Raw genomic sequence first — 18,246 nt, forward strand, 5'->3', positions numbered from 1 at the left:
CTTTTCCCCTCCTCCACATTTTTTATAAACTGCAGATATATTGCTCAAAATACTTTTAGTTCTTCACTGACGCTTTCTGTTAAAAATCAGATCTTTGATCCCAGGTTTGTGGTTCCATTAACATTTTGTGAAAATATGGTTTTATTATTCCTTTTAATTTTCTGATTCAGATCACTATTGCAGAAGGATAGGTTGATAAAATAGCTTAGATTTCTTGTTTTATCATACATTCTTAGTCCTCTGTGTATCTTACCTGTCTATTTTATTTCTTGATCATTATTGCATTATGCACTCATAATCATGTAGATGTTTTCATTTCAGGCTTCAAGTAGGTTGTGAGAGTTTCATATTGCAGGCAGAGATTTGCAAAGCTAAATGATCTAGATAATGACTTATCTAGTAATTTATCTTTTTCAGTGTTTTGATAGCTGACTTTAGTAGGCATCCCATAGTTTTGTGTGTAGCATTACATATAAAGATCCTGAGATCATGGGTAATTCTTGAAAGGATTTTTTTCAATCCTGGTATAATGGAAGTCTGATAATTACAGAGGTTGTTATGTGTTGGATGTTGTTATCAGTGGCTGGCTTACAAATGACTTCAGAAGTCATCATGACACTACATAGCCTATTTTGTATTTGCTTGCTACAGTTGTCACTACAAATAATTATTTGTCAATTATCTGACACTCCTATGTTACAGAGCGTTATTCAATCACATGGAATAATGGAATATCATGGGACTGAGATGGTGGTGAAGAGCTAGAGTCACCAAAGTCACAATGTTAAAAAACTTTGTTTAAAATTGCAGGAATGTATATTCTAGTAATTTCTCCACTGATGAAAGAATAGTGAGGATATGCAACTCTGAGAGGACATTTCATCTAAAAGGAAAGCCTATGTAAAATACAGGCTTGTGAAACACTCTTATAAGGCTTTTTTTTAATGGTTTTAAAATACCTTTCTTTTTCTTCTGCTCCATTCATATATGAATTACATAGTGAGAAGACAAATTCTGAATAAAGGATTTGAAATATATATACTGAGCAGAAAACCCAAAGAATTGTTGAATGTAATGCCACAGTTGTTTGACAGTTCAGAAGGCAGAAGTATTTACTGTCGCTTGAAGTTTTTTCATTAATTTAGACATGCAAAGAAAACTTCGTGAGGGGAATCTCACATTACTTCCTACTCTATTATACTTGGATTTCTGTTTGGGAGAACCGTGTGAACCTGCATTTTAGTTACAGAAGCTAAAGCTCTTCTCAAAATCGAGCTTTGTCCTCTTTCTAGTTTTAGGTGATATTGCCATCATGTGGACGGTTTGTGCATCTGTGTGGTTTTCATTTTCGTGTTTTTATTTTAATTTCTAAGAATGTCATCAGTCCTGAGAGTGAAAGGTTGTAGATCCAGAGCAGTTCTGTTAAAACCAATGAAATTATCTATGATATGGACCTGTTCTGGAATTCTTTTTTAGATTTCTTCTTTTGTGAATATCACGTGCCCTCCATATACAAAGCAAACAGTAATAAAATACTTTTCTCTGTAAAATTTCCCTAGGCTTTCTCCTCCTGTGTCATAAGTAGCTTTCAATATATGTATTATAATCATAAGCAAAAATGTTGATACATGCCAAATTTTAAGGTGAAACATAAAAGAAGTGAAGAAAATGTATTTTTCCCTGTTTTGCATACATGAAATAGATCAGATTTTTCTAGATTGTCCAAAATAAATGCTTTTTGTGTTACTTCACTAAATTAGAAGCTAGTGCTTCAAACTTTCACCTTTTTTTTTTTCAAAATAATAAAATTAATCACATTTCCTTATTCAAAAGAAAAAAAATCATCTAAGGTCTTCTTAAAATTAAGGGTTGTTTTTTTATAACATCTTTAAGATTTTCTAATTCTTAGTATGTGATTATTCTCTTTTAGCCATAAAGCAGTGACTGTGGAAGCTTTAGCATATTTGGGGATTTTCCCTGAGTGTTAACAGAGCAGTGGAGGGATAAATAGCTCCTGATAGTGGAAATCTGCCAAAGCAGCATGTTATTTGATACTCTTTTTATGAGATTTTCTGGCTTACATTCCTTAACTCTTAACCTACATTATTCAGCATGCTTATCATGTGCACTATTTTGACCAACTGTGTATTTATGACCATGAGTAACCCTCCAGACTGGACTAAGAATGTAGAGTAAGTTAAATGGATTTTCTTTGAATAATAATCAGTAATCTGAAATATACTGCTGTAAATTATTTTATATTAGGATGGCATCCGCTGGCAGCAGCTACCTGTTTGGCATATCCTTTCAGCAGCTATTCTGATGCTAGTTTCTTCTGTGTAATATTAAATGCGTATATTTTGCAACACGTGCCTCATTGCAAGTTGTTCATTGTCACCCTCTGTGGTACTAGATGGGGAATGTAAGAAGAGAAGCTAGTCTTATAACCGTGCAAAAAAGTGGATTATAAATATTTTCCACTGCATTCTGTGTTACGTCTTTGCAAGAATGCTGGGAAATACACTCTTCCATCTGTATTGCAATAACTGTTACTGGTAAAGGGGTCATCTAATGGATGGCAGCGTTCTCCTTAGTGCAGCTTTCCTTTACCAAAGACAATGGAAAGCTTGTATGAAAAATGAGCTATTAAAGAAGTGTTTAAGTGGTTGGCTGATCTTCCCATAGGAAGAGAAAAGGTCCAATGTGACATCAGCTACTTGGTGCCAGTATACAGTTGGTGCATATGTTGTGATAGTTCCAAAGCTGTAAACCACAGTGTGAAACACTGCTCTTCATGGTGCTTCATTTTTGCAGTAGCATTTTTTGCTTCTGCTTCTTCATTCCTGACTGCTTTGGATGACACATACCTGTTTAATCTTCAGTAATCAAAAGTGAAATCGCAGGACTATTACAAATGAGTGGAGGCATTCTCATTTTGAGTTCAGTATGAACATATATTCAGGATGTCTAGCATGTAGTAAATATTTATGAATAAAGATAGCTAGCTTGAATATTTCTTCATGTCATTATATTGTGCTATTTAGATATACAACAGAAGTCCTCATCTTTTGAGTAAAGTTGTGCAGAAAAGACATTTTTAGTGATTGAACTGAAAAAATTCACATTAGAAAATTGGTTTCAGGTTGGTTCAAGTTGGAAAACCAGTTCAAGCCTTTTAAGCAGTTTAATTTGAATTGTTTTCCATTAAATATATAAATAAAACTAAATTTCTAGATGACATAATTTTGAGATAGAATATTAAAATGACTCAGAGTGCCAGAATTAAATATTTTTATTTTTCACATTTCAACTACATTTTAAGTCAAAACAAGTAGTTGAATTTTATTGGCATTTGTAAAGATTTTTGGTTGTTCTTGCACAGGATCTTGCATCTGAAAACTCTTGTTTCATTCCAGTACTATGCCTGTCTTGCTGAAGGTGAAATACTGGATACACCTACTCTGTAACAAAGTCAATAAGGAGTGATGAGGTTTGGCACATTGCCAGCTCATGGTGCTAAGCAACATTTCAGCATAAAAATAACATTGAAGAAAGAAATTTTTAGTCTGGAAGCAACTTCAGAAATCCTAACATAATCCATCTGTGTTTTGTTATAATATGGATTCAGACTGGATTTAAACATGCACCAATGAAGTAACTGGGAATTTTGCAACTGTGTCATTGGTATAGATTATAGAATTTGAACTTAAACTGTGGATTGTCATTTAGTCTTTCAATTGTAATTTGATTCCTCCTTCCTATGGTATAAATTCTGCAAATGTTTAACATTGGCTGTAACTTTCATTAAATTCTTATCCCACTTAGAAGAAAATAAGAATAAAGCAACTAGAGAGTGTAATGTGTAAAGGTAACTTGTGTGTGTTTCTATAAACTCTGTCTTGCATATTTTCCTCAGATACACATTCACTGGAATTTATACCTTTGAATCACTTATTAAAATTCTTGCAAGGGGCTTCTGTTTAGAAGATTTTACATTTCTTCGAGACCCATGGAATTGGCTAGATTTCACTGTCATTACATTTGCGTAAGTTTTCTACTTTTTTTTTTTAATAAAAAGATATGTCCAATAGCATGAAATTAGTGACTAAAAATTGCCTCATATTTTGTCAGCCAGAACATTTGGAGCCTGGACTTCCTGCGGTTTCAATATGTTTCTTCTACCTCTTTTACACATTTTAGTATTTCTAACTAAGCATGTGCTGCAGAGGCCAGCATGGTGTGCCAGCCCATTAGGATTGTGAATTCCTTCAGCCTGAACTGTTCATATCCTGTCTCCTTTCTGCATACCAGAATGAAACGAATCTTTTTGACTTCCTGCTATAAACTGACCAAATTAGGTTTCAAACATCAAGTCAGCCAATGTGGTTTATTTTGATAAAACTTTATTTAATTTTATGGCCAGAAGCATATTTGTAACAGGCAAAATACAGTGAACGGTGAAGAGGTCTTGATCAAAGACCCAAGCAAATAGGATAAAATCTGCCTCAATTCTGAGTAACTGTGATTTAATCCTACAGGTATGTAACAGAATTTGTAAACCTAGGCAATGTTTCAGCTCTTCGAACTTTCAGAGTATTGAGAGCTTTGAAAACTATTTCTGTAATCCCAGGTAAGAAGTAGTTGGTGTAAGGTGTTAGGCCCCTCGTATCTCCAACTGTTACTTGTGTGCTGTCATTGTGTTTGTGTGTGAACTCCCCTATTGCAGATATGTGACAGAGTTTGTGGACCTGGGCAATGTCTCAGCGTTGAGAACATTCAGAGTTCTCCGAGCTTTGAAAACAATATCAGTCATTCCAGGTGAGAGCTAGGTTAAACACTGAGGCTGACTTTTGTTCTACAAAGGCTGTACTCACGTTTTCAAAGCATAAGCCTTGTTTGCTACACACTGATAACAAAATAAAAAAGCAGGAGTCAAAACAAGTAATTTTATTTAAATTGATTCTTGCTTTTCTTATATTAGCTGTGTTTTCAAAAAAATCAGCCTTTGCGTTTAACAAAGTCTTGCATGAGATATTTGCAGTAAACAGCCTATGTGATTTGCATCTTATGACATCAAGCTTTCCTTTACATGTTTTAAATATAAGTTAATTTTAAGCTTTCATACTGATGCAAATTTTATCATTTATTGCAGGCACTTGATATAGCAACTTAATTCAGTTTTAAGTCATGTATAAAAATTAAACTCTAAAGGATAGCATGGGCCATGCATGGGGTATTGTTTTAAAGATGTCTTTCTTCTCCAAACCATCACCCCTCTTATACTGTAAGAAGATTATTATGATATCATTCAAATATGCACTTATAACATCTTTATAATGGGTTTACTAATGCAGAATACTTTTTAAAAGGTTCATATATGAAAGGTTTGGGCAAGAAGCATCAGCAAAAGCAAACGATGCTTTACTATGTAGGGTTGAGATATAGCATGAATAATAAAATCACTTGTTTTGGCATAAACAATGTGTTTGGTATTATCTACTTTTAATTTCTGTACACTATAAAATAAGCATAAACTTACAGCTTTTCATTCATCTTCACAAACAATAAGGCTTTTCATGAAAATTATTGTATCACAAATATTATACTCATTTAGTTGCCATTTTGCATGAAATCTTCATCTCGTCAGGAAAAATCACATGATTTTTGTGTGTGTTTATTATCTGTTTAACATCATAATAAAAATCTTTTGTCTTTGCAGGCTTGAAGACTATCGTGGGAGCCCTAATTCAGTCTGTGAAGAAGCTCTCGGACGTAATGATCCTGACTGTGTTTTGTCTGAGTGTATTTGCACTAATAGGACTGCAGCTGTTCATGGGCAACTTGAGGAATAAATGCCTGCAGTGGCCTCCAGACAATTCTACTTTTGAAACAACTGTTATTTCCTACTTTAATAGCTCTATAGGTGAAAATGGTACATTTATTAATACAACAATGACAACATTTAACTGGGACGAGTACATCGAAGACAGAAGTAAGGGTTAATTATATCATTACTGCATTGATTTTCTAGAGTTTTTTTAAACAGATACAAAGCATCAGTATCTTTCCATTGTATTTAAAATGGTGCAGTCTGGCCAAGAAACATAAAAGCACTCATTTTGTGTAGTAAATAAAAGAACAGTCACAATGTAGTTTAACATATTTATAATATTGTACTAGGTACCAAAATATCTTTTTACCTTTTACTGAATATGACTTCTAGAGTAAATCCACATTACTGCCCAAAGCTGAGATTTCTGTGCTAGCTTCAAGCCTCCTGAAATAGTGTGACAGTCCTAATATGGGATCCGAAATCTTATAGCTACATTAATGCAAGATAATGCCCAATATCATAAATCCACATTTGAACATCCGTTAGCTCATGAATCCTGCCATGGCACGTAAATGCAGCTGCATTTTTTCTTCTGGAACTTGGTGAGTGTCTCTACACCACAATCCCTTTCACAGCAGAGATATGCCTTTATAAGAGTATTGGTGATTTATTCCATGCTTCTTATTCTAGCAAAATAAGAACTAGATTCCACATTGTGTATCTTTTAAGTTGTTTCTTATCTGTGGAAAATCAGGAAATTAGCATTTTGGTCTCCTTTGTACTTCATGCTACTGTATTTTCACCCTTTTAGGCAGTAAATGTCACTAATGTGTTTAAGATTGTTTTAAAGTTCAGATGGAACAACTCTGAACATATATATAGTAGATTGCTATTGTGTCTTTCATCATGGTAAATAGCTTCAGTCTCTCCTATTTATTTGTTCAGTCCCTCTTATTTTTTTTAGTGTATTTAGGGTTTTAACTTTGTAATTAGGCATAATCTTAGTATTTTATAAAGTCTGTATAAATGTTGTAACTGATGCCTGCATCACTGTAAGTTAGGAAACCTCAGTTTAACAGCTAAATGCTTTTGGATCCAAGTCTCATTGCCTTATAATCTTTTAATGTACTTACCATCTCAGCATGCTTGTAAAACATCATAGAAATGTCATCTTGGAGAATATTTTGGATGATAACCTTTTCTTACAAACATCTGAAGTACAGATTCCATTCCATTCCCCTTTAGCTGCTTCTGGTACTACATCACACAAACAGAAGGTTTTTTCTAAATATCCAACCTAAATTTTCCTAATTTCAGATTGAATATATTAGTACTTCTCCTGTGGATTTAGAAATAAGATAATCATAGACTATTTCATATTAGTCTTTATGATACTTTAAAACTGGTATCTTCTTTATTTCTGGTCTTTTCTAAACCAAACAATCCTGTTTCTGTTTTGCATTTTCTACACGGATTTTCACATTTTTTTCTTTTTTGGACTCTTTTCAATTAATCTGGGATTTTGTTTTTTCTTTTTTTTTTTTTTTTTGTTATGGTTTTTGTGTGTTTGTTTTTAAATGAGATGCTCAAATCTGGTACTTATTCCTGTAATAAAGGTAGAAATTAGAAGTAATTACCTGGTGCCATATATGCAACAGTCCTATGAACACATATCAAAATTACATCATTTTTATATCAGCACTGTATGGTTGATTCACAGTCAACTTGCAGTTCGTGACAGTCATTGCATCTTTTTGTACAGCAGTGGCTGTGGCTAGATCCTTTCTATTTTGCATTTACGTATTTGATTTTGCCTTGTCAGCTGTAGCATTTTCCACTTGTCTCTGTTGAAATAAATCCAATTGCTTTTGGACCAGCTTGTCAGTTTGTAAAGGTTATTCTGAATTTCAGTCATCTTCTCTCCTAGCTTGATGTCTTCAGTATACTTGATGCATTTTTTTCTATTATTTCATATCTTGAGTTGGTAATGAAACTTCTTATGAAAACCATGTATGGCACAGATCCCTGGAGGATCTTCAGAAAGATGCCCGTATGAATTGACATTGGGCCACTGGCAGCTGCTCTCTGAGAATCTTTTTTCAGGTATTTTCTGAGGATCCCAGCCAGAACATATCTTTTTAATTTACTTATGAAAGTGTCACACAGGACTTGTACACATGACTGTTGTCCTGTTATTAAGTTGGCAGGAGATATTTTTATATATGACATATTTTTTTATAAACTCATATAGATTATTTTTATCACTTTATCATCTTTATATTGAAAAAAATATTATTTAAATGTGTTCCAAAATATCGGGCTGAGAGTTGAGCTGACTGGACAGTTTAACTGGATCCTCTGCTTACCAGAGGAGCAGCTGTGCCACATAAGAATGTGAATTAGGCCCATAGACTATTTTGAAAATCCAGCTTGGAGCCTATCTGCATCTTTAAACTTTTTAAGCTTTTAAAGTAAGGGTTAGAGCTCTCACAGGGCATGACTGTGTGAGCACCGGAATGTCTGAAAATCCTCTGTTTTCTTATCTGATATCTGAGAATAGATTGCAGATGCATAAATTATGCACATAATCTCTCTCTCTCTCTTTTTAAAATAAGCAGATTTTATGCTGTCTCTATCGTATACTGGTGGTGACAGAGTAGAAGCAGTCAATAGGAACTGGTTGCAATTCCCTGCTTGTCTCTTTAGCATTAGCCCTCGGTTAGTTCATGCCAGCTAAGCTAGTCCATGCCAGCTGGCAGTGAATCTCAAGGAACCATCTGCTTCCTGGGAACAGCCAGAACATACCTAATTTTGGCAACTTTAGTTTAATGTGCCACCTGACCCAAAAATCTCCACTAGAGATTCCCATTTTACCATAAGCATCCTAAACTAGGAATTTGTTGCAAACTGGTTTTCACTTTCTACCTCAAAGCAGAACAAAGAAAAGAAAAGAATGTGCTGGGGGGTTTTAAGACTTCAATCTCTTCAAATTTTATTTTACCTCATTTTAATAGCCTATTAACAAAATAAATGTAGGTACGTCAAGTACATTCCTCTGATACAGAATTCTGTATAGTAATTTTTTGTAATATACAATAAAACCTTGGTTTCTCCATCAGCTGCTCAGGTCAAGATCCAGTTAGCAATTTCTTGTGCATTTTGGGTTATGTTTTCATGCTGCAAAAATGTCAATACTCTTTCAAGTAATATTTGGATAAAATAGTATGTAATGAATAATTAAAAATTAATAATACCAAATGGTATATATCAAAATACATGAACAAAGGCAGGGAATTGCCCTCGTTCTTTGTCACATTTTCCTGGTATTTGTTCACTCATTTGCTGACATACACAATTTTGTATTCCACCCATTGTATCCTGTTCATTTGGGTAGGTTACTGAGAATTAGCTGTACAACTACCTTTCTATTTTCTAAAGAAAGGCCGACTTCAAGACTCTATAAAAGTAATTTTCCTGTCAAAACAGTATTTTCCATGCTTTTTTCATTCATATTTATTATATATTGCAGTTAAACTGTCTGTTAGCTCTGCTTACTTCCTTAAAGTGTAAGTCTGTTTCATTGCTCAGTTTCTATTAGGTATAAATGATTTCTTTCTCATCACCTTTTTAATTTATTTTTTTTAAAAAACAGATCATTTCTACTTTTTGGAAGGACAAAATGATGCTCTGCTGTGTGGCAATAGCTCTGATGCAGGGTAAGAAAATGGTCATAATTTTTCATTATGCATCAAGAAAAAATAATTAGCTACTTAGAATAGGTCACGTGGTCAACTTTAGTATCAACTGTACCATAGAGTTGCAAATTACCAATGTTTTGCAATTGAAGCTATACCTAAATATAACCATCTATGTGATTTGAATTTACACAGGTGCTTTCGTCAGCATCTTAGGCTAATTTTGTAAAGGTAACCACATAAATGCTATGTGCATAAGTGTTGCTGCCAGCTTGCTAACAACTGTTTATCATCAGCTATGCTAGTTGACATTCTTTCTTGTCCTGGTGGAGATGTATTGATATGACAAATCGTGGGGAAGGGTAGATTACTAACAGTTATATTATTAAAGCGTTGAAATATCATTAGGAAATTGAATTAAAAATTGAAAATCAATAAGATATGTATTTTTATCTTAGGTATGTAGAATACAATTTTACTTGTTCATAATTTCATTAGCAACTGGTACTCCTGAACAATTTTGTGATTTACTATAGCATATCGTAATTTAGAGTAGTTGTTAAAAATAGCATTTCCTCTTCTTTTGTAGTCAATGTCCAGAAGGATATATATGTGTGAAAGCTGGTAGAAACCCCAACTATGGCTACACAAGTTTTGATACATTCAGTTGGGCATTCTTGTCACTGTTTCGATTGATGACTCAGGACTTTTGGGAGAATCTTTACCAGCTGGTGAGGACTTATTAAAATAAACAGCACCATCACCAATACCATTACTACATAGTACTTGCATAGTTATTTTCATTCACGTGTCCCTAAGGCCTTTGGGACAGAAATCATCTTTTATTTCATAAATGTAAGGTGTCTAAAGCAATAGGGCCCTGTTCATGATTTAGGTTCCTATGTGCTACTCAAATACATAATACGAAATAGCTGCTATTTTATGAAGGTGGTTAAACATTATTCTTTCTTTTCACAAATGAGTAAATGAACTTAAGTTGTTAAAGTTTCTTACCCAAACATGCTGTAAATAGATGCTAGTTAAATTGATTTGCAGTCTAGTACAAATATGTTGTCTTTGAAAAGGTTACATCTTGTCCCAGAACTGCACACATCCTTAACCTGAAGGACAGTGATGTTGTGCAGCATGACATTTTTTTATACTGCACTGTCTTTGTGGCATTGTAGTTTGGGACTGATGAGACAAGAAGGTAAGATGCTGGTTAGTGGCCCCACTACTGTTAGATTTAAAGACTATAATACAGACGTATAGTGGGGGCAGCAACTGCTACTACAGACTAGCATTGGTAGAAATTCTAAGTATTCAAGCTACAGAATCTTATTTACCTTGACCATAGTAGACACAAAACTTGGATTTTTGCACATAGTCAGGATATAATACTCTCTGTATATGGAAAGAGTAACTAAATAATCTTGTGCTAACACAAAGCAATCTTATAATGTATTTCTAGATTATAACACAGATGCTACCATATTATGCAACAGTATTTAAAAGTCTGCTAAAAATGTGTATTATCTCTTTTTCTGCAGACACTGCGTGCTGCTGGGAAAACATACATGATATTTTTTGTTTTGGTCATTTTCCTGGGTTCTTTCTACCTTATTAACTTGATCCTGGCTGTGGTTGCCATGGCCTATGAAGAACAGAATCAGGCAACCATGGAAGAAGCAGAACAGAAAGAGGCAGAATTTCAGCAAATGCTGGAACAACTGAAAAAGCAACAGGAAGAAGCTCAGGTAAAGTAAAATTCCTTCTTCCATTCATGATTGTCATCAGATACTTTCTGTCCACATATGAGAATACTTTTACTCCCCTATTCCTAACAATATGTTACCTTCAGTCTTATAAATTCCTTCATCTTGCAATCTTTAATGTTTTCCATTGCACTGTTTCTGCTAACTTGAGTGAACCTGTTAATTTGTGACAGAAATTATAACCAGTAAGCTAAAATACTGGATTTTCAAATTGGAGATGGAAATTAACTTTTTCCCTGAGCACTTGAACAAGTTGCTCAGAGTACTTGTGGAATAATCATCCCTGGAGATAATGAAAAGCCATGTGGACATGGTGCTGGGCAACCTGCTTTAGGGGACCCTTTCTGGGCTGGGGAGTTGAACGTGACAACCTCCAGAGGTTCCTTTCTGACCTCGACCATTCTGTGATTCTGTGAAATGGAGATGTGGGAAAAAACCTCCCAGGAATTCTGGTTATTTAAGTAACAAGCAAAACTATTGTAGTGCTGTGGGAGAAATATTTTGCTTCAGCAGCATTTGGCTTTTTCTACTTCCCCAGCTCTCACAGCAGAAAGCCATAGTGTTCCAGTTTTAAAGAAAACTGGAAGTGGAGAAACTGGAGAAAGGCTTCTGTGGTACAGTCTTCTTGATTACATACTGCTTTGAAATTCCCTTTCATTTTTTGAAGACTCTGAAATCTTTAATAAGATAATTGATAATACCTGCTTCACATGTGGCCACATAGAGCAGTAAACAAATGTTAATTAAATGTTTCACAAATATCTGAAATTTCCAAGAGCAACAGGTCTCTAATAGCCTGCAGTTTAACTTAAATCTCTGATTATGATTTGCAAAACTGAGATAAACAATGTTACACCAGATCTTTAATAGACTAGAGAGTATTCCAAATCCAGCAAAATGCTGTAAAAAAATGTTGCTTCCTGTTAACAGGAATTTTTCCTATTGTTTGAGCCTTGATTCCTTCCTTTTACATAATATTTAGGTGAAAAATTCATTGCAACATATTGCTTCAGTCGAAACCAGATGCTCATTAACTTGGTTCTCTGACAGCACAATTTTCCCTTGGGCTTCTCTAACTTCTGGTTTATGGAGCAGTGGCAATTTATGGTTCCTGTGGTATTTTGCAAATTTTACTTCTTATGATGTGCTGGGCTCAGTGAAGTGGGATCATTGCTTTTATTTCAAAATCATTATTTTTTAAAGAATAGCAATAAATTTAAAATAGTGAGTGGTGTGTGTTTGTATAAATGTTGTAAATTGCATATGTGCTTGTACATATAGGCAGCAGCAGCAGCTGCAGCAGCTGACTCAAGAGATTATAGCGGAGTAGGTGGAATAGGTGGATTCTCCGAAAGTTCTTCTGAGGCATCAAAACTAAGTTCAAAGAGTGCTAAAGAGAGGAGGAATAGAAGAAAGAAAAAAAAGCAAAAAGAACAATCAGAAGGCGAGGAGAAGGATGGGGAAGAATTTCACAAATCTGAGTCAGAGGACAGCATCAAAAGGAAAGGTTTCCGATTTTCCATTGAGGGGAATAGACTGACATACGAAAAGAGATTCTCTTCCCCACACCAGGTACCATAGTATTATTACATCTTAAACATCTATGTTGTCTACTCATCATATAAATAAAACCCTGTCAAGGAGTTGGGTCAGTTCTTGAAAAAGATACCACAGATTCTTTAATATCTTAAATCAAAGTATGACCAACTTTATACTTGCAGCCAAAGATGAAACTGTAAAAGTTTGTGAGATTTTGGTTTTATTCTGAATTTATGTGTGAAAAATCAAAATAATGTGTCTTAAAGTTAGTTGTATTTCAAGTTTCTTAATGAAAACAGACCTACCTCCCCATCAAGATGGATGTATTCAGCATGATCAGTGTCTTCAAAATTTGGTACATGCACAAAGGAACTTCATGTTTTAAATGAGAAAAGTACTAAAATTTGGGATGCAAAAAAACCTAGTAGAAATTGCATAAATGTTCATGTGAAATTTGACAAATTATTTTATGTGAGACCATTAATTGTATTATCTTAAAGAAGGTGGAAATATATGTGGCAATGTGTCCTTGCATGTGTTCTCTTACATTGAAACACCAGTGACTCAGAGTGCCATCTGCATCTCCCATCCAGGCATTTATTTCATTTGATAGTTTTATTATGTCATCTCTTCCACAGTTTGCAGACCTCCTCTTCATTTGCCCACCTCCAACTCTTGCCTCAGCACGTCAAGTCCATATCTCACATCCATTCTGTCCTTTTTCTGCCCCTTTGTGTGCCTCAATATGCTTCTTCCTTTTATCCCCACCTTCTCGATTCTCCCTGGTCTTTATGACTTTCTCCCTCTTTTTAGTCACTACTTCTAAACCCATCCCTTCCGTTTTAATCATTTTTCTGTTACTGTCTCTGGAAAGCCTGTTTCATCCCTAAATAGATCATGAGCATTCATATTCTCTTTCATGTATCACATTCTCCAGCTCCCATTCTCAAAGAAGCTCAGACCTCTTCATCCAATATTTTCTTATTAAAGACTGTCCTCCTTAGATCAGACTGTTGTGGGAATATAATATTACTAGCTTCCCATTTCTACCAAGTTAACTCCTCTTTCCACTTCTTAACATACTTCCTTTTTTAATAATACTGCCTCCTCTTTTTTTTCCCCCTCCTTGGTCTGTTTTATGTTGTTAACTGTCTAATCTCTGTAAAACTTCATTGCTGAATTTAGTTAGTTCATGATGCATTCTGTTCCTTATACAAATTTTCACACCTATATCCATTGACTTCAACTTCATGTTGAAGACCCATCTTGATCCCTTAGGTGCATATTCTTGCTTGTGTCTTCATTCAAACTGCAGCCTTATTCAACTGCAGCTAAATTCATCCATCTTGTAAGAAATGAAGCATTCCTCATACAACTTGCTTCTCTTACTTTTTCATCTTCTGGTTCATTTACTGCTGTTTACTATGACAGTCTAGCAATCCCCTCCCCTCTGGTTTTCCAGCCCTAGTTCCTTTTCACTCTGGGTTCTAGCCACTAAACAGAAATTCCACTCACCAGTTTTCAATAACCTCTTCCTAGACAGAACTCAGGTTTATATCTCATCTTTGACATTTCCCTTGCCATTTCACTTGCCTTCAATGTAACTGACCATTATGTTCTTCTTGAAAACTTATTCTTCCTAACATTCATGATTTTGTCTCCTATCAATTCTCCTGGTTTAGTTGTGCTTTAGATGATTCTTTTACCACTTTGACAGTTTTCTAAGGGATTACCACAAGGCCTTTTGCTAGTTCCCTTCTCACTCTCTCTCTTCTTTTTTTTTTTTTTAAATTCTACTTTGGACACACAACTCTGAATCATTTTTAACTTGGACCTCTTTCCATGTCCCAATTACTGCTGTATTCATCAAGAATGTTGTTACAAAGAGCACTAACCTATCTCATTGCTTTTACCTAATCTGCTAGTAAACATATCTACCTAAAGATATTTTTAATAACATAAAACATACTGTGCCTAAAGTTCCTCCCAACCCACCTTGTCTACTCACAGTAAACAACTCAAGTCCCATCTTTGACTGACCTATGCCAGCATCCATAACCTCCTGTTAAATTTCAAACTAGTTTCTTTGAGCTCTTTCTGGTATGCTGCCCCTCATGCTTGGAAGAAGCTCCCATGAGTTTCCACAGAACACTTCATTGCTTTCCTCAAATCCCTCTTTAAAACTCTCTTTTACCATGCTGCCTACAGAAAGCTTGACAGGGAAGTGACTTCAGGTGAGCTAAGACCACTATTTGTCATACCCATCAATTTTGCCTCCTTGTATTCCCTCTCTTTTTGTATCCATCTGTTGTGTTTCACTTAGATGATAAATTCTTAGCAGAGTGCCTTTCTGTTCTGCATTTTGCAGTACCTAGAACAATGGTGCTCAGGTCCATAAAGATAAGTTGCAGAAGAGAAACAAAGACACTGCTTTGTTATGTATCATCTCTGCTGTTCATAGAGATCTTGTGTGAAATCAGGTGCTAATGATAATCAATCAAGAGAATCACTGATATGAATTACAGTTAAGAACATGTATATTTATTTTCAAGATTAGATCATTATTTTGACTCTGATCCTGAAAAGATCTTCCCATAGCAGAACATTTACTCACATGAGTAAACTGATGAAGATTGGTGAGATTGTTCATACAAAATTACAGGCATATCTTTGCATATTCAGGATAGCTAAGACTTTAAAAAAGAAATAAAAACCTTATTGTGGCTTACTTGACTAGTATCTGAAAAAATGTGCATGTTTTTTAAACTACGCAGTATTTGAGAGCTACCTCTGTGTGCAGACTGAGTCACAGAAATTTGCCTAAAATTTTGTTTACTCAGCCTGTCAGACTAATGCAAACCTGGGGTAAATAGTGTCTAATGTGCTTACTCAGCTGATGAACAGTTGGTAATAAAACAGGCAGAATGGCAGAGGAAACAATTCTGTCAAGCAGTTTCTTTTACTCTTAATTAAACCAATTGATTTAATATATCCAACGTAGTAAGATAACTAGTCTTTGTCTGTCGCTTATGTGCTCTTTGTTTACTACCCAAAAGGGAGTGTATTGGGGTGGGCTGTAGCAGTTCATTTCTTTGTAGATGACCTTATCCTTTAAGACGTTAACACTGTGGGGTTTTTTCTTCTCTATGAAAACATTATATTTAAATGGATTTTCATATGATAATAATTGTTTTTATTTGCCTGCAGTCTTTGCTGAGCATTCGAGGCTCCCTGTTTTCCCCAAGGCGCAATAGCAGAACAAGTCTTTTCAGCTTCAGAGGTCGAGCAAAGGATGTAGGATCAGAAAATGACTTTGCTGATGATGAGCACAGCACTTTTGAAGACAATGAGAGCAGAAGAGATTCTCTCTTTGTTCCTCATAGACATGGTGAACGGCGCAACAGTAACATCAGTCAGGCCAGTAGGTCATCCAGGACAGTACCTCCACTGCCAGCAAATGGGAAGATGCACAGCACTGTGGATTGCAATGGAGTAGTTTCTTTAGTCGGTGGGCCGCCAGCTCTGATGTCACCTACTGGACAGCTTCTGCCAGAGGTGATGATTGATAAAGCAGCCACTGCTAGCAATGTAAGGAAGTCTGCAATAGCTCAGGCATGATGTCCTCTCCCTCTGTGATCAGCTACTGTTTCTACAAACTTTAGTCACTTGGGAATGATTCCCTTTCTGGCCAAGCTGTGAATGCTCCTTTCATATATTCCAGTTATAAGCTAAAGCAGAAACTGAAATTGTTTACCTCTCATTAACTAAATATGTAAAAATATATGCTAATTTACTGGAAATTAACAGATAGCATAGTAAACCATTTAATAAATTTGGTATGTGTACTCTTACACATACCCGTTGTATGTGTACTGTTACCTGTTGACTCGTGCTAACTGAAGACTTAACTGGAAGGTTCTGTCTTTGTATATCAGGCAGGATATCAAAATTTTTAAAAAATTTATTTACTTAATGGAATATATTAAATGAGTATTTAACTTCCTGCTGACTATATATGAAACTTTTGATGTAACACTGATAGTGCAATTTACATGGCTTGTGATAGTGTTCCTGTAACAATTTTTCTGGTTAGTTTTTTTGGAGATGTCAACATTACTAAATATTTTTTCTTTCATTTTGTTTGAACACATGTGCTAGAAAATTGATAATTTATTCTAAATTAAGAGTTATCTTAAGAAAATACACTTACTTTTTGTACTTTAACTGCTATGTGTGTGGGCTGTGCATTTTCATATTTAGAAAAAGACTTCACTGCCTAATTAGAAAGATATTTATGGCAGAGCTCATTGCAAGCATTGTGGAAATTTTTATAGTCTAAAAACTGTTTATAGTCTAAAATCTGTTTTAATGTCTCAGCCCTGTTCCAACAAAATACTTAAAAAACAAGAGCAATCCTACTGATGTGTTCAACTATTTGCTATATACAAAGTTAGGCATACATTAGTCTCTTGCAAAACCACAACATAAATGGAGCAGAGTATTTTAAATCATTATACTTCTATACTAATTTACAATGTTATTCTTATTAAATGAACAATCAATAGACTATTTTATCAGTGTTTTATTTTCAGGGCACTACTACAGAAACTGACTTAAGAAAGAGACGGTCTAGTTCTTATCATGTTCCTATGGACTACCTAACAGATCCTAGTGCAAGGCAAAGAGCAATGAGTATAGCCAGCATGCTTACAAACACAATGGAAGGTATGTTACACAGAATTTTTGTATGACAGTGCCATAAAGTGCTATTAAATATATGTTACATTAAGTACTAGTGATGTTCTGAGGCAGCTATTTCAGCCTAAAGGGTACAGGCAAGATCAGTTTTGTATATATAGGTAGGTTTTTTTAAAAGATAGACTGATATATTGGAAAAGCTGTCAAGCTTTCAACATAGTAATAGGTTTGAGGTTGAAGCAGCAAACTTCCAAGTTAAATGCAAGCAGAAAGAAATTGATCAATGCAGTGTTTCTCTAGAGAAGCTATGTTTTGGGGTAAAAGCTCTTTGTAGGTTACTAAAACAGCTATGCTTCCAGCAGTAGAAAAATCCCCTTCTACCAATTCAACTGACACGCTGTTTCACTAAGGAAGGATCACCTTGTTCTTTCTGTAAGGCTAAATGCAATGAATCTGAATCATGGAATTAAGCAACTACTTGTAAGAAAGGGCAAAACATTACTTGGAGACTTAAATGACTATGCCCAAAATAGCAAATAGGAAGGTAATAATGAGCAGTTTTGCACATGTGGACTGTAACACTGTCTATACAGTTGTCTGATTTCAGGTTTGTTCTAAATGTTTATCTTTCATGAGGAAACTTTTAAGTATTTTATTCATTCTATGTATAGAATCATAGAATGGTTTGGGTTGGAAGGGACCTTAA

The 18,246-nt window shown here is 34.9% G+C and overlaps 1 protein-coding gene across 1 annotated transcript in view; it reads left to right on the plus strand.

The window, feature by feature from the left end:
- Positions 1 to 18,246, plus strand: part of LOC141962852 (sodium channel protein type 2 subunit alpha-like) — a 76,953-nt gene that overhangs the window by 26,147 nt on the left and 32,560 nt on the right. Inside the window, exons 4-13 of the mRNA XM_074911541.1 lie at positions 2,103 to 2,192; positions 3,917 to 4,045; positions 4,727 to 4,818; positions 5,720 to 5,992; positions 9,486 to 9,549; positions 10,118 to 10,259; positions 11,079 to 11,285; positions 12,585 to 12,875; positions 16,050 to 16,430; positions 17,435 to 17,567. Coding sequence (XP_074767642.1) covers positions 2,103 to 2,192; positions 3,917 to 4,045; positions 4,727 to 4,818; positions 5,720 to 5,992; positions 9,486 to 9,549; positions 10,118 to 10,259; positions 11,079 to 11,285; positions 12,585 to 12,875; positions 16,050 to 16,430; positions 17,435 to 17,567 — 1,802 coding nt within the window. The remainder of the gene's footprint in view (positions 1 to 2,102; positions 2,193 to 3,916; positions 4,046 to 4,726; positions 4,819 to 5,719; positions 5,993 to 9,485; positions 9,550 to 10,117; positions 10,260 to 11,078; positions 11,286 to 12,584; positions 12,876 to 16,049; positions 16,431 to 17,434; positions 17,568 to 18,246) is intronic.

Source organism: Athene noctua, chromosome 7 (genome assembly GCF_965140245.1).
Source record: "Athene noctua chromosome 7, bAthNoc1.hap1.1, whole genome shotgun sequence".
NCBI classification, from domain to species: domain Eukaryota; kingdom Metazoa; phylum Chordata; class Aves; order Strigiformes; family Strigidae; genus Athene; species Athene noctua.